The following is a 16,683-nucleotide window of genomic DNA, read 5'->3' on the forward strand; positions in this document are numbered from 1 at the left end:
ATCTCATGCCTATAAGTATACCCAGAAAGAGATGTTAATTAAAAACAATCACTTATAAGAAAAAATATCTTACTGGAAAGGATGGATTTGTAAGTCTTGGGATTTGAGTTTTGATTCCTCTGTGTTTGTGAACTCTGAAGAACTGGACCTCAGTTTTCTTTAGATTAGATGACTTTTAAGACCTCCCTCCACACCCCCCATCATCTGGAAAGTTTCTGAATACACAGAACACTTGTGGAAGATCAAATAAGCAAACACTTGCCACCTTCCTCATGACAAGAGACTGGGGCCCTCTAGTGGCAGCAGGCTACAGAAAAAAATTCACAAATCACAAGAGAATGCTTTCAAGTCACTGCAGAAATCCAAATATAGGCCTTGTTTATTCTTTCAGGAACCGTGCTTCAGAAGTCCAAGTATTTCAAGATGAATATTCATGGAGCAGATTTCCCAATTTTATTTTTCAAAATAAGAGACACTATTAGTGGGCAGGATTTAATAGGAATTAAATTCCTACCTGATACTTCATAGCGATGTGAACCTGAGCAAGTCAGGGAAATCCTTTCTGCCTCAAGCACTTACCTAATATAATTCAAAGGCTGGATAGGAATTTACACATTAGTGAAGGGAGCTACCAAGGTTACCCAGATCCCTACATGAAAAATGTTCTGGGCTCAGAACCTATGGGCTTCTTTGTATAATTAGACTAATCCTGAAACCTGCCAATAAAACAACCACTTTTCTTAGAAAGATACAGTTATTTAGAGATAGAAATAAATGATGCCAATGAATAATGCAAGGATTCTCTGTGGAAGTTAAAGTGTTTATTGATGTGTTTAAACTTTGTACATTCCCCACAGACCACACTAAGGAGTTTGCAGGTTAAGTTTAATCTGTGCATAGTGGGAGAGACATGGGTGGGAAGGGGGGAAAAAAGGGAAAACCCAAAAAGTCACAGAAAAATAGAAAAAATACACCACAGGTTACCAGAACCTCCAAATTTAAAAAAAGTCGTGAGCATCAACATCAACTATACAAGCATTACAAAGACATGATGGTGAATGCAACAAAAATCATCACTGCTCTCCATGGTGCCTATAGATCCAGTTTTCTATAAAAGTTGCAGTATCCTTTTTTCCAAATGAAAGCAAACATTCAAGTTCTCCCCACCTTTTCTTCCTTCTCCCCATGGCAGAGATGGGGAATGTCCAGGTCCAGGAATATTATAAGCAGCCCAGTCCCTCCCATGATTATAAATATTCTACAGGTGGACACCAAATAACTTGATGAAGAGGGCAAGGGAGAGGTGGTGAGATGAAAACATGTTTAAAAGGGCAAATGTCAATGAAGCAAAAATTCAAAGCTTTGTTCAAGGAAAGAGAAAAGTCAAATAAACTTGATTTTGTTTGGGGGAGGAGGAAAGGACAGTAAGTTACATAACAGAACAGAGAGGGATGGCAAGCATTGAGCACAACTGCACAGACTTAAAGGAGAACAGACTTAAGAAAAAAAGTGGTTACAGTTACTGCCCTATCTGAGTACATCATGCTGGCGGAAAGATCTCAAAACACAACCTTGGGTTCTTCAAATGCACCTTGGTGCATGCAAACACCAAGTAACCCAGCAGTGGAAGCACCAGATCTCTAAGAAACTAGTTCTTTAAAAAGTAATGTTTAAGAGATGCCACACAATGTGCTGCAGTGGTCCAGCACTACATCTCTACCTTTCATTTGATCACTTTGCATCTTTCCACAAGTTCATTTAAAGGAATACTGCTTTTATATATAAAAGCCAGAATAATAAATGAGCTACAAGTTCATTTATACAATGCAGTACAAACGACCTTCATATACAGTCTATTAGAAATAAAAATCAACATCTTCCATTTATAGAGAGAGCTTGTGTGAGACAATACAATAGAATTGGATTTTCAGATTAATTTAAAAAAAGAAAAAACTACAGTCATATATCTGCAATAGATCAATTTTCATTTCATTTAAGAAGATTTATATATCATATAGTTATATTATCATTTTTCACCCATTTAAAAGAATGGAAATTGCAACTCTACAGTAGTACTTATAGTCTTAATGATCCAGGAGTTCTGAATGTAAGATGAAATCCTCTTGAAGCAACAGTTGGTCAGTAGTTGATCCAAAACACTGGACCCTTTTGGCCCGCCTTTTACCACCTCCCTTCCCACCAGGAGTGCTACATTTTCACATTATTTAAATCTGCATCTGCTCCAGGTATTTGTAAGTTGGGTTCTCGTAACCATGGTTCTGCATCTTATTCAGGTGGCGCTCCTCAGGAGTGAGCATTGGATCAACCTGGGAAAATGTTGCACAGTAAAAGTCAAGGCTAGATAATCTAAAACACAGCTTCTTAAATTACTTTGCAGCCCCATATAGAACCTCATCACTTAATGTGGAGGGAGGATCACAAAATTATGATTATCAATAAATGTTTGATTTGTACATCAATAAATGTGTACAAAGAGGTTACAAGAGGAAAAAGTTTAAGAAACCTAAGTCTAAAATAATTGGACCTTCAAGGGTCAAACAGTACAAACCCACCACCCAAACAGTATGAGTCTGAATTTCCTTTACTCAAGATGTATTTCAAACAATTGAATTCAGGATCCCAAGTCTGAGTCAATAATCTACATAGTGAAAATGGTAACTTGCTGTTTTAGTCTAAGTAGTGGTGATAAGATAATCCAATTATGACTTAGGAGGAATTATAAAAAGATAACCTACTATATGTTGATTATTCCTATGTATTGAATTATGATTCTAAAAATCAGCTTTCTTCTACTAGAAAAAAAAAATAGTACTGTCAATTTTATACTCTATTCCTCTTAACCTGCTTTCCTGTCCCTCAAAAAAAAAAAGTTTGTCATCTAACCTTAGAAGAGAAAACTAATCTCTTAGCCAAATAAATGTTTTCCCTTAATGAAATAATGTATTGTTATTCCAAGAGACAAAATCAAAGTCTCAACTATATATTAGAAGTTCTGATTCTTGTGAAAGAATTCAGTAACTCAAGCAGTAGTACTTAAGGAGCACTACTCTGTAGAGTGGAAGACTTGCATTAGATGCTAGGTGGGAAACAAAAATAAGATGGCATGGGTCCCTGCCCTTCTGGAACCTAGAGTTTATGTAAGTGGATTGATGGGCACAGAGAAGTGAAAAATTAGAGATTTAACTTTTCTTTTGGGATTTAAAGGATGGGAGAATACTCAAAAGCACGGAGAGCAGCATAAGATGGGATCAAGATAGTAATAACATCCCAGTGTAATAAAGATGCCAGTGAACTTGTAGTCTGGAAGAACTGGATCAAATCCTGATCCAGAATCATAGAGGGTCTCCTTACTCACTATGCGACTCTGGGGTAACTCAAAGCTTTTGGATTTGTTCCCTCATCTATAAAACTAATCAATTATATCTGGTCACCACTAAGGGGCCTTCTAGCTTGGCAATCCATGGACCACAGAAAAGGAACAAAAAAGATAAGACTGGAAAATAATTGTTTGGACATGTATACATATATTGTATTTAATTTATACTTTAACATATATAACACGTATTGGTCAACCTGCCATCTGGGGGAGGAGGTGGAGGGAGGAAGAGAAAAATTGGAACAAAAGGCTTGGCGATTGTCAATACTGTAAAATTACCCATGCATGTATCTTGTAAATAAAAAGCTATAATAAAAAAATATATATATATATATTAAAAAAAAAAAAAAAAAAAAAAAAAAGATAAGATTGGAGAAGTGTAACTGCATCCTATCACAGGGAATTAAGCCTGAACTTCAACTAGTAGAGGTTAAGAATAAGAAGGGTATAATTAGACCTATTCATAAAGATAATCAAGGCAGTAGAATCATGCAAAGGGAAAGTAGGGCTGTGGAGAAAACAAACAACTCAATTTTGGACATACAATTCAGCTCTGGGAGCCTTTTTCATTAAGATCTAATAATTCAGTGAACAATACAATTGAAAAAACTTAAATGTATCAAACACCTGAAAGGTTAAGATGATAAACTTTCAAGAAATACTTGGCATAATGGTCTGGAAACTCAAAATCAACCCCAAATCAAAATAACAGAAAGTTATTTCTTACCTCCACAATCCCATGGCTAATGGTGCCATATTGCCTTTTCCTTAGCATCACCAGGCTGATGACGATAACAGTAGCAATAGCTACAGCAATAACGAGCAGGCCAATGAGAGCACTACTGCTTAGGCTGAAATCATCCCGTAGTGATCCTTCAGACTCCTGAAATAACAACCCACCAAGAAGGGAAAAAAACCACCAAGAACCCTCAGGTTATCTTCTGTACACAATGAAAACTTCCCTAGAAGCTAGTGCCTCACTGAGGGCACTCAAGTAATGGATACCCATAAGAAACTAGACATCTATCCCTCAAATACAATGCAACACCAAAACACATATATATCATGACTCTCAATCAAATGAACATATGTAGACACTGGCAGAAAACTCCAAATCTGTGCCCAAGCATAAGCCCCTAGACAAAGGTTTTAAGGTCATCTCCCAAAGGTCTGAAAAATCAGGAACTAACAAGATGCTGAAGATATGTTAAAAGCAGGTTTAATATAGTTCTCCTTTCCAGCTCAAATGAAGGAAGGGGGAATAGAGAAACCTCAGAAAGAATGGCACTATGCCCTGGGACTACATACATACCGGCTCTTCCACAAGTCCTCCAACTCTCTCAGCATTGAAAATCATTTCTTTAACATCCAGGGTTTCGTCAATGACCTAAAACAGTCATGAAGGGGTCAGTGACTGTGCAGAAGGGGAGATGTAGGATGGAACACTTGGGAGATATTGTTCATCTTCCATACCAACAGGAATGTGGCAGAGGAAGTCAAATATATACCTCTGGACACCAGTCACTAGCATTGCCCATCCATGCTCCATCCCTCAAATTGGAAGTAAGTTATGTAGGGCAAGACTATGCTGCAGCTCGTCCAAGTGGTTTTGGAGTGCTGGTTCTTCATTCTATCATGAAAACTTTCCATTATCGTGACACTGCATTAAGGTTACTTTAAAAACTAATCTCCCATCGATGTGGCACAATATTTTGGGATCCACAAGGCCAGTAGACTTGGCTTAAAGTATCAAACTTCAATAACTAAAGCCCAGAAAGTACAGCTTTAAGGAATAGGACTGTGAAAACAAGATATATCCCCGGGCAATCAGAGAGTCAAACCTAACTTTTGCCCTCAGTCAAGTTACCAATCCTCCATTCATTTAAAAGTGGCCTCATTTAGTTTTTCCTGCTAAGAAATCTTCCTCCCCCCAACCTCCAAAGTTCAGCAAGTCTTGCTACTGCTATAATAGAGGTTCTCTACTCCCTCTTCAAACCCAGACGTAAATCAGGATAGTAAGTCTGTAAGCAGCTTCAACCCAGACCTACTAAATCTTCTGGCACCATAAGGATAATGCACACATGATTATTCATCTGTAAAGCATGTGAAACGATGCTACATTTTAATTATACTTTTAAAATGAAAATGAGAGGAGAGAAAAGAAGGCTCACCACATTCTCATCCACTTTATTCTTGCTGTTAATCACTTTCTCTTCAGCACCAATCAATCCATCTAGCTCTGCCACACCAGATCCTATGCACAAAAATATTGCTAATAAGATTTCAAGAATTTTCTGGCCAAATGTAAACCTCTTAATATCAAGGACCACTGAAGGAATAGGGGAACCTTTCACATACAACTGATATTACATTGTTTTTTTCCCCTTTACATTTTAGGAGATGTACTATGAACTATAATGAAAAGTGACACTGGTGCTTTTTTTGAAGATTATGTGATTATGATGAAAAGGAAGACAGAACTGACCTAGAAAAATGGAAGCTGAAGCCCTGAGAGGTTCCCAGGAATGAATTAAAGTTTAAATAATGCATCTTTGATAATATAGATCAACTTCTATCATCCCCTACCTGCTCCTGCAATGACATGCTGGTGCCCTTCAGAATGAACAATGAATGAAATCAATCCTTGACCCAGAGATGGGAATATTTCTAATCTAAAGATATCCTCCTACCAGCACAGGATATCACAATCCAACATCACACATTTATAGTTCTATAACACCAAGTATCATAGTGTGAACAAACCCAGAAACAAAACTCAAGAAGAAAGCAAATTCCTTATTATTTTAAATGTAAAATATAGACTGATTACATATTGAGGGAAGGAAAGGGGGGAGCAAAGAAAGGGAAAGTGAGAAAATTATTGGGGGGAGAAGGGAAGAAGAGAAGCACAGAAAAAGGAAAAGAGGAGAAGGGAAGAAGAGATAAAGGTACAAAGGAAGGGAAAGTAAAGAGTTCTACCCAAATATCAGCATATGTAAAGGTACTACCCTTCCTAGCAAAAAAGACAATGAAACTTTAAGTCAGGGAAACAAAACTTTTCAGCTCACAAACTAAAACTGTACTTAATATTCAGCAATTAATAACAGAGCTACCAGAGTTGCTGAGTTTTCAGCTTTGCTAAAGCATGACGCATTAACTCATTATACTGAAGCCAAAACAGGCACAATTTTTCTCAAGCCTCCCTTTTAAGGAAGAACTGCAGACTTGGCTGTTGGTTAAGTTAAATAAGGACAGGTTTTATTGTTTTAAAAAAAGCCAAGGAAACAGCAAAGCTATGCTCCAACTATTTAAGAAACCATATTTTATAATCTTCTGAGTTACCTGTGACAAAATTTAAAAGACTTTCTCCTGGTCACATCAATATTATTTGTTAAAGGCAAGAATTGGAACCTTCCTGATAACAAGACAAATCATAGAGAGCCTCTACTCATTTACACCAAGCTGTCTCTCAAAGTTACCTGGAAATTTATTGCCTCGATCAGTATTGCTCACTTTAATTTTAAAAGCTCACATTTTATGGAACTAAAACCTTAAAAAAATAAATGGCAGCATTAAGTTAAATGAGATAAAAAATTCCAAGTAGCAACTGAAACTAGCTTAATTCTTTTTGTGCTTCAACTTACAGTATTTCTTTAAAATGACAACTCATTTTGATTTTGGGGCCTCAAAAAGTCAAACAAGTAATTTCTAGAGAGCAAGTGGTAAGTAACATCTTAAAATAAGTCAACAATGTACCCTAAAGAAATAGATAATGACAAATTAAATGTCTTAACACAAAGGAAGGATATACTTTATAGTTATATGACATCTGAAAAAAATTCTGGAAGACAACTCAACTTCACTAATTAACAGTCCAAGTGACACAGAGATGCAGACAAATTTCCAAAAACATGCTAAAAGTGGTTCTATACTTATACTACTTAATTAAATAAGGACACTGTTCTCTAATAGGAAATTCACATTAAGGTGGATGAGGATGCATTGATATAAATGTACTATCCAGACCCCCCTAAATATACTCAACCATAGACCACTTTAACAACCACAGAATGTTTATGTAGTGCTCTTGGCCATATCCTATTTATATAAAGATGTCAAACAAGAGAATCCGGTAAACTGGAGACAGTTCAATGCTACCAAAAAAGTTAAAAGCAACCTAGGATGCTGTTCCAAACATATAGCGCTATAACTGAACAAGTTCCCATTTCTTGTTCTTAGTTTCCTCAACAGTATAATAGGTACCACATGTTTACTACCTTCAAGTGCTCTATAAACCAAGAAGCAACATAAAAATGTGTAATGTTTTTGGAGGAACAATTACACATGACTGCCCTTGTGTGGGCAAATCTTTCTCCAAGTGCAAAGTAGGAACCAAACCATATTTTATAATCTTCTGAGTTACCTGTGACAAAGTTTAAAAGACTTTCTCCTGGTCACATCAGGATTTGTTATTTGTTAAATATTTATTTGTTAAAGGCAGGAATTGGAACTTTCCTGATAACAAGACAAATCATAGAGAGCCTCTACTCATTTACACCAAACTGTCTCTCAAAGTTACCAACTACGGAAGTCATTAAAAATTCAGTTTGTTTTCCAAATAAGCCTTTTCTTCATCATAATGTCTAATGACTTAGGGAACATTACAAGCCAGAAAAAAAGTCTTGTGAAGATGAAAGACTTCTAAAAAAGAAGATAAAAAGTGATGAAGAAATGCTTAAACAAGAAAGATCAGTGGCTAAGACTAATATTTCTTGCTGACAAAAATATCCCTCAACAATCCAAGACTAAGTTCAAAGACATAGGTATTTCCATTAGCTACTATATATCAGATATTCTGTAAGAAAGCTAAATCATAACTATGACAGAGGGCCCTCTTTGGCTACCCTCAGTGCCACAATTGAAAAATGAGGTGGAAAAAAAAAAAAAAATCAGGTGATGGTATGAAACATAAAATGAAACTACCAACACACTGAGGAAGTGGAATAGTGATGTGAGGCTTATAAGGAGCAGCTTTTACAAACCAACCTTTTTTCATTGGATGGTACAAATCCGGCTGGGTGTCTAGCAGAAGGGAAAACAACACAAAATAGCAAAAAAGAGGAGATTAAGAAAAAGAAAATGGCTCTCCTTCAAGATTCTTGTTTTAGAGCTTTTTCAACTTCTGTAAAGAACAAGGGGCTTTGTATTAAAAACAAGACAAACTCCTGAAACCTCCTACTATTAAGACCTAAAGATTTACTAGAAAATACTCTGGTTTAGCATTCTTGGGCCTTTGGTGGTAGTTGCAGGATAGTATGCCCTTAAAAGATGAAGCTTAATCTGCAGGATAAAAGTTCCTTAGGGGGAGAGAAAAAAAAGAAGAATCTAAATTAGAATTATCTATGATATGCTGGCAAAGTAATATTGTCACTTCCAGCTATCCAGTTAGATGTACAACCAAAACAACGTGCCCTTAAAATATAAAAAGAACCTTGGCCAATTAAAAGGGTATACATTTTCAAGGGAACGTGAGGAAATATGGTAGGAGAAATAGCTTTAAAAATGAAGTAATGAAACAGGGCATCATTAAATTATGCTTAATCAAATATCTTTGTACTCCAAGAAAATCAGGATAATGGAAATTTCTATTGCTCTTCTGACCTGGAAGCAAAGCCCAATCCCACCACTTTCTACATATCCCATCATTCCCCTTCTGGTAACAGAACTAAGGATTTAATGTAATGACTGAGGCACATGCCCATCCGCAGCCTATTGATAGTAATTCTCAATGGCATTAGACCCAGAAGCTTGTTTATTTTCAGTGCATATTCAAAGCTTTCCAAGTTCTTTGTAGAGACATAAAACTCTCTCTTCTTCCCATCAAATCCATCTCAGTGTTCAAAATAAGTGATATCAATGTCCTGGCTCCCTGACAGGGAGTCATACTTTCAGCCATACATACCTTCATTCTCAGGTAAGGATGGGAAAGGATGGAATGAGTGGAAAGGTGAAACCTCATCACTTTCTTCAGAGCTAACGCGGACATCTACTGGAGACTCTGAGATGGAGGAGGTAAACTGATCCATGTCAGCACGCTGTTCTTGAAGTAATTCATCTTTTAAAAACAAACAAACAAACAAACAAACAAAAAAACAAAAAACAGGCAAAGAACAAAAGAGAATAAAATAAAATTAAAAAGACTTTTCATATGCCTTGTTTTCAAAGGATTTCAAGAACAAAACTGTCTGAAGGTACAAATGCATATGACGTTAGATAAGTGTTCTTGGCTTGGTTGAATAGAAAGGAAGGGAGGAAAAAACAAGACTGAGAAATAGCAGTTGTGAAGAAAAAAAATGTCAATAGGACACTTTCCTGTATACTTGCTATTTTACACCCTATATTTTCTTCCTGTATTCAAATTTATTACATGGCCAGTGAAACAAAAGGCATTTGTGGATCAGTCATTCTAACTCCTATGTCATTTTCCTAAGCCTGGAATATAGATGCCACACAGAAAACTTTAATTTCAATCTTCAAATACATAAAGTATTGGCATAACCCTAAATTAACCTCACCTTCAGTTGTTCCCATCCTCTCTAGCTTCTTACCAACATATTTTGTAACAACTAATTCTAGACAGAAAAAAAGCCTAGGACCACTAAGATGACGCAGTGGATAGAGCATTGGCCCTGAAGTCAGGAGGACTTGAGTTCAAATCTGGACCCAGATACTTAACACTTCTGCTACTTACCAATTTCTTCCTGGATTTCTTGCGCCACGTAAGGTACTTTGTATAACAGAGACAGACTCTGATTTCTTCTCTCTTCAATGACATGGAGATGAGTCATTACCTACACAGACACAATCATAGTTAAACTGGTAGCTTTCCTTTTTCAATAGCAACCACTAAAATATATCTCCCTACAAGACCATTTCCAGACCACTCAAAATCTCAAATTATCACAACTTACTAATAAAAACCCACTCATCACTAATGACTAAATTAATACTTTAACAATAAAATATAAAAAATCCATGCCCAGAAGAAATTAAGGTTAGGGTTTAGAAATTAGGAATTTAGTAAATATAGACTTCACTCATAATTCTGCCTATTATTTAATTTTAAACTTAAGATACAGTTTGATTAATTCACATAGCTTGGAAAAAGAGGTTAGTCTAGTCCAAAACTTCTTAAATTTTTTCCACTCATGACACCTCTTTACCCCAAGAAATTATTACATGATCCTGGGTTTAGATAGGCACACAAATAAAACATTTACTGAAAATAAATCATAATTTTACAATCCCACATTAGTCACAAGAACCCATATGGGTTTGCAAACCACAGTTAGCTTAAGAAGCTGGGGTCTAAATCAACACTCATCACCTAAAATATGGTGAAGGCTGCTGTCTTGGGGAGGGAGAAAGGAAAAGAGAAAATTTTGGAAATCAAAATCTTACAAAAATAAATGCTGGAAACTTTAAAGTACTATTAGAATTCAAATACAATGAACTATATCTATACTGAACTGTAATTTCAATTATATGAGGCCAAAATCCAAATCATGGAATTCTCCTACTTCTATCTTCCTAGAAATTAATGTTTATTATCTCCAGGGTCTAATAAAAGAGACCAAAGTAAATTCAAAACAATTTTAGTATTTGACAAAAAATACTAAATCTGATAAAAAAGTTACAAGAGAAAGGCTGAAACTATTGCTAAAAGTAGTTTTTCTAAATGTCAGCCCAAAGTAAAACTCTTTTCTAGATAAAAACACCATAGTATTTAAGTATTAAAATCTATAATAAGGCCACTTATTACAAACAACTGACATAAGTTTAAGTAACTAACTTGTTAATATCTGTCCTTATTGTATAAAATCCAATAGTCAAAAAGTCTAAAATATTTTCTTCCTATATTCAAATTTATTACATGGCCAGTGAAACAAAAGGCATTTGTGGATCAGTCATTCTAACTCCTATGTCATTTTCCTAAGCCTGGAATATAGATGCCACACAGAAAACTTTAATTTCAATCTTCAAATACATAAAGTATTGGCATAACCCTAAATTATCCTCACCTTCAGTTGTTCCCATCCTCTCTAGCTTCTTACCAACATATTTTGTAACAACTAATTCTAGACAGAAAAAAAGCCTAGGACCATTAAGATGACGCAGTGGATAGAGCATTGGCCCTGAAGTCAGGAGGACTTGAGGTCAAATCTGGACCCAGATACTTAACACTTCTGTTATTTAAAATAAAACATCCACCTTGATAATGTGAGAGAGCTGCCCAATTTTAATAGTCAGCCAAAAAACCTGTGACCTCCCCTTTCTAAAAACAAAACAAAACAAAACAAAATCAAGTACTATAGTTCAAAAGCCACAAATCCTACCTAGGATGTGCATGAGAAAACTGAACATGTATTGACAAATTTTTACCTACAGAGGGTGCTATAAGTCAAGAATGCCAAACGTCTGAATTGGAAAATTAAATTAAATGGAACTGCTTTTATTGTAGATTAAAATCTTTCTGACCTTTAAAAGTAAGCATGAAAGCAATTTAATTTTATCTTTGCCAGTCTGTCAGTCAAATAAATTGATGGAAAAGCAGAATATTGGGAGAAATAATGCAAAATGAAATGGAACTTAAATATCCCATTTTAACATAAGTGTGTTGATGTTATAACTGAACAAACCAGCAAAAACACTAAAAGAAATGAAAGGTAACAAATGGGTTTCCTTTGCACATAAACTTGGAGACAGGTTACAAGGGCATAAAAGTCAAATCTATCACCTCTGGGATCTTATGGAGATCAAACTGGAATATCACAAAATGACAAAAGAAAAGTTATAAAGCAGTAATAAAACAGAATGTTTAATGCACTTATTGTGATAATCAAAAATTCATGACCATAAAAATAAAGCTATTTAAACTCTAGGAGTTAGACTCCCTCCTCTCCTACTGTGTACTTGGTGATATGATTCTTTCTACACTGCAGCCTTGTGACTTATATTAGAAAAATTAAATTTAACACACAGGAAGGCACCATGGCATCACTGACAAAAAGTAGGCCTCAAGAGTCAGGAAGTCCCTGGGATCCTATAACCTTGAACAGGACCTCTCAACAGCCCTGAGAAACTGAGCTGCATAATCCTGATTGAAAACTCAGGTCCAGAAAAAATAACATAAAATAAGAATACTAAAGAGAAAGAATAAGGCCCAACTGCCTACCCTTAGGTAGGACAGGGCAAAAATTCAATACAATTCTCTTTGTTTACTTATCTCAGGCTTCATAATTCTAATTAGCAACACAGCTAAAGAGTCAGCTTTTCATTTTGCTCTTTTCATTTAAAATTTTTGTAGAAGCAAAAAATGTCTATTTAACTGCTAAATATGTTTGTCAATACCTCCAAAAATGTTAAGAGTAAAAAGCTAGTCTGCCCACACTGGGCAGACCAACTACAAAACAAAGATATGAACAAAAAAAGTACACATAGAAAAATTTGGGGAAATTGTAATTTATGCTATGTAGTAAAAATTGCAAAAGGGATATCATAGATCATCTAAGTATTTAAACAATATCCCTTTCCCCTTTGAAGAGTAAATTTAAGAAAAAAGACACAGATCTGATCAAATAAGTTGGTCTATGAAATGTATGTATTTTTTGCATAATCCCACAGGACTATTTCTTCTTTAGGTACCTAACAATATTCAATTAATAACTGACAGTTTTTAAATGATCAGTGTCAGATAAAGAATAATAATTTCAGAGTTTTATACTCCATAAAATTAATTCCGGTTTGTGCTCAGTTGAATGTTTAGCCCTGGGGATTGACCACTGTGTCTGCTCCTTTTTAAAGGAGACACCTAGTTCTTGAAAATGGAAAAGTACTTACTTTATTAAGTGCACTTTGTGTATAGGAAAACTGAGTATCCACTATCTCTGTATTAATAGCTACAACACAAATTAACCAAGGAAAAGTGATTCAGTTGCAAATCTTATCCTCCATTAAAATACTTCAGTGAGCACTAATATGGATCATTAAGTTGTATAGAAGTCACTGAATTTCCAAGGTTAGAAGTTTATTGACGTAATGTACTTAAATCACCAGATTGAAGTGAACAAACTATCAATTAATTACTTCAGACAATATCATAATCAGCTCAAGTTAACCATGTGGAAAAATTCAATTCACTTCAGAAATAGTTTCTTTCAAATACAATTTCACATATCTACAGTTAGGTGTTGTTAGTGTCCAAAAACTAAAACTAGTTCCTTTGCAACAAGCAACATATATATATATATATATATATATATATCATATCATATCTCATTATTCATGGATTATGATTTTCATGTCAAAGTACTATGCATAATCAACCAACTAACCATCTCAAATTACTTTCTCTAAGATTCACTCGGTTCAAACTTTTTCCCTTAATTTCTTTTTTTTTCTTTCGATATTTATGAAATTAAAACAAGCATTTCCACAATGAAGTATAATAAAAAAGATGACTAAACATGAAAATGCAAATTTTATGCAACTTGTTTGTCCTTATAAATGTATAATAAAGTTGTCATGTGATATTAATATCACATGACATCTATCATACCTGGGATTTCATCTGGGCAGCCTTTTCTGGGTCAACTGCCAAAACATGCTGGTAATGGCGGATAGTATGCAGGCGATCCTTGTTCTCTGCACGAACATAACGCCTCAAGGCCTGGAGGATTCGATGGGGCTGAGGGAGGAAGAATGCAAAAATCCAGTGACTAAAGTAGAAGAAACAAAATAGAAAACAACTACTAAAAGACAAAGGTGGTTTCAATTTCCAATATGTTTATTCTGAGGTTGAAATAATTTTGGAGTTCTATTCACAGTGATGATAAAAGTTCAGTATAGTTTTTTATTGGGAACGTAACTAATTCTCTATTATTAGCCCAACTTCTGTTCTTAATCCATCAATTCTAGTCTCTCTCTTTTTTTTTTTTTTTTTTTTGGCCTTTTCATTGCTTCCCCACTCATGACAGTTAGTAATGTATTTAATTCTTGATCTATTAATTTAGAATTAAAGTTAAAAGATTCTGGTCACAATTCTCATGTTATAAGAGCACAAACATGTCCAGAAGGTAATGAAGGTGGAATAATGGGGGAAAAAAAATTTGAGACCATGGAAATGAATCTCTCTCCATTTAGGACATTAACCTTTCACAGTCAGCTTGAAGAACAAGTTCTTGCTATTTTATGCTCCATTTATCTCATATGAAATGGTAGGAGAAGATGTTAAGACATTAAAGTTTGATTCAATTTGTAAGGGCTATTTTTATTGTTATTCTCCTTACACTTCAATCTGAGCAAAAGCTATCATAGGGACACTTAATGATGCATTATATCACAATTTAGTTTGATCCTGCTTCTCCATATTGACCAAAGTCACAAGCACAAATTGGTATCCAAAAGAGGCAACTTCTTTTACAAAAATGTAGTTCATCAAGAATAAACTAAGAACACAGCTCACCCGTGGTGGGTCAGACTGCAAGGCAGCCAGGTAATTCTCCAGAGCCATGCGACGACGATCATTCAGCATAGCTTCCACTCGAGCCAAATGAGTCTCCACCAGCTGCTGCTTCTCACTGGCTGCTTCTTTTTCTAGAGATTTAACCATTGCTTGGAAGTGCTATACCAAGAGAAATAGGAAAATTATGCCATTTACTAGAAACCAAAAGGTTGCATTAAATTCAGGGAAAGAGAAACACGCATATGCAAATATATATGTGAGCTCTACAAATAAGAGAAATGAGATTCTTCTGCTTGAGTACCTATTTGTGAAGGCTGATGTTAATTCTACAGCATTTAGGGAAAGTAAAAGCTTAATTTTTATACTATATTTTGCCTGCTTAAGATAAACACTATAAATCTTATATTACGTTCAATCATCTCCATTCACTTCTAGGATTACTAGGCAAGTCTAGGCTGACTAGGTTTAGGATAAAATAGAATGTGCTGAATATTTTCTATGAAAACTCATTAATATACATAGGAATTAAATTCTTTGATCTTGGACTCATGAATGTCATGCTCTAAAATCACTGACCCATATCCATACACTAGAATAAGTGAATATATAGCTGAATTGCTAAACATCTAAAATAACAAGTCTGGAAATAATAAAATAATTCTGCTTTTAAGATGACAGTCAAAAAAAGTTATTTCAATCAATCCATGTAAAATCCTAAATAACTATTTAGAAAGAATAATAACTTCCTCTATAGCCTAGATATACTATTGATCTTGAGACGGCATGCTTTGCTACTGGTACTTTAAAAGTTACATTCTTATAAACCTGGAAATCAAGTTTATCAAGAATTGTTATTTTCTGTCTTTTCAACTGATATACAAAAAAGAAGATTCAGTTTTGTTACAGAAAGTCTTTTGTTATAAGACTGGAAATGTCAAAAGACATCTTCCAGAAAGCAAAGCAATGGCGAAAGACATAGATATATCTTGTTATCAGCTAGAAGATGATCTGATGGAGAGTTGTCTTTCTTCCTACGAGAGGTAAGCTAACTAGATAGATAAAAACACAAGCTATGCAAAGCACATTAACTTTCTTTTTTTAATAAGCTCTCCCACACCAAGAGGTATTAGAATTCCAAAGATAGACAGTCTCTCCTACCTGAATCAAGGTCTGTCTTTCTGCCTTAGGAAGGTTCTTTGCTTGATGTTCTGCTTCTTCCCATTCCTTCTTGACCTACAAGGTAAAAAATTAAGGAATATACCTAATGTTTTTTCTCCCCCTTTTCTAGGGAATAGTTTTTTCCTTAGCACATGGAGAGCTCGATATGGGAACATCTATGGGCAAAGTTTCCTATCGTTTTTTCTAATGGTTATTTCCAAATAGTAAAATGAGGCTGTTGGACTAGATTATTACTGAAACGCCTTCCAAGACTAACACTGTATGGGTATAATTAGGTTAGCACTACTTCAAATGTGTTCACTTTTAGAATATTTCTATATATCTACAATCTGACTCCATACTCCTGTTTTCCCTATCCACAGGGAATCTTCAAAACCTCAATTGCTCAGTTGGCCATTTTAGATTGAGGTACCTGTTTTCTGAATTCAAAAAATATTGGTGTAAAAACTATACATAGGTTGGTATATAACTTTAAAAGTTCTACTTTTAAAGGCCTTCTTAAGAATTCTGAGCCTCTATTTTCTAACTGATGTTCTCAATGTGAAAAACTACACACAAGTAATTTGTGTCAGGTGATCAATTA

The 16,683-nt window shown here is 35.0% G+C and overlaps 1 protein-coding gene across 4 annotated transcripts in view; it reads right to left on the reverse strand.

The window, feature by feature from the left end:
* Positions 1 to 799: 799 nt before the first annotated feature.
* Positions 800 to 16,683, reverse strand: part of APLP2 (amyloid beta precursor like protein 2) — a 101,419-nt gene continuing 85,535 nt past the window's right edge. Inside the window, exons 9-18 of one of the 4 annotated variants that reach the window (XM_074303795.1) lie at positions 16,080 to 16,154; positions 14,922 to 15,080; positions 14,016 to 14,144; positions 10,149 to 10,248; positions 9,360 to 9,512; positions 8,444 to 8,479; positions 5,569 to 5,651; positions 4,710 to 4,784; positions 4,125 to 4,280; positions 800 to 2,327 (exon numbers count right to left, since the gene is read on the reverse strand). In XM_074303795.1, the coding sequence (XP_074159896.1) occupies positions 2,226 to 2,327; positions 4,125 to 4,280; positions 4,710 to 4,784; positions 5,569 to 5,651; positions 8,444 to 8,479; positions 9,360 to 9,512; positions 10,149 to 10,248; positions 14,016 to 14,144; positions 14,922 to 15,080; positions 16,080 to 16,154 (1,068 nt within the window). In that variant the 3' untranslated portion in view covers positions 800 to 2,225. The remainder of the gene's footprint in view (positions 2,328 to 4,124; positions 4,281 to 4,709; positions 4,785 to 5,568; positions 5,652 to 8,443; positions 8,480 to 9,359; positions 9,513 to 10,148; positions 10,249 to 14,015; positions 14,145 to 14,921; positions 15,081 to 16,079; positions 16,155 to 16,683) is intronic. The other 3 variants (XM_074303796.1, XM_074303797.1, XM_074303798.1) reach the window with 3 other exon arrangements.

The sequence above is a fragment of the Sminthopsis crassicaudata genome, chromosome 3 (genome assembly GCF_048593235.1).
Source record: "Sminthopsis crassicaudata isolate SCR6 chromosome 3, ASM4859323v1, whole genome shotgun sequence".
In the NCBI taxonomy this organism is placed as follows: Eukaryota; Metazoa; Chordata; class Mammalia; order Dasyuromorphia; family Dasyuridae; genus Sminthopsis; species Sminthopsis crassicaudata.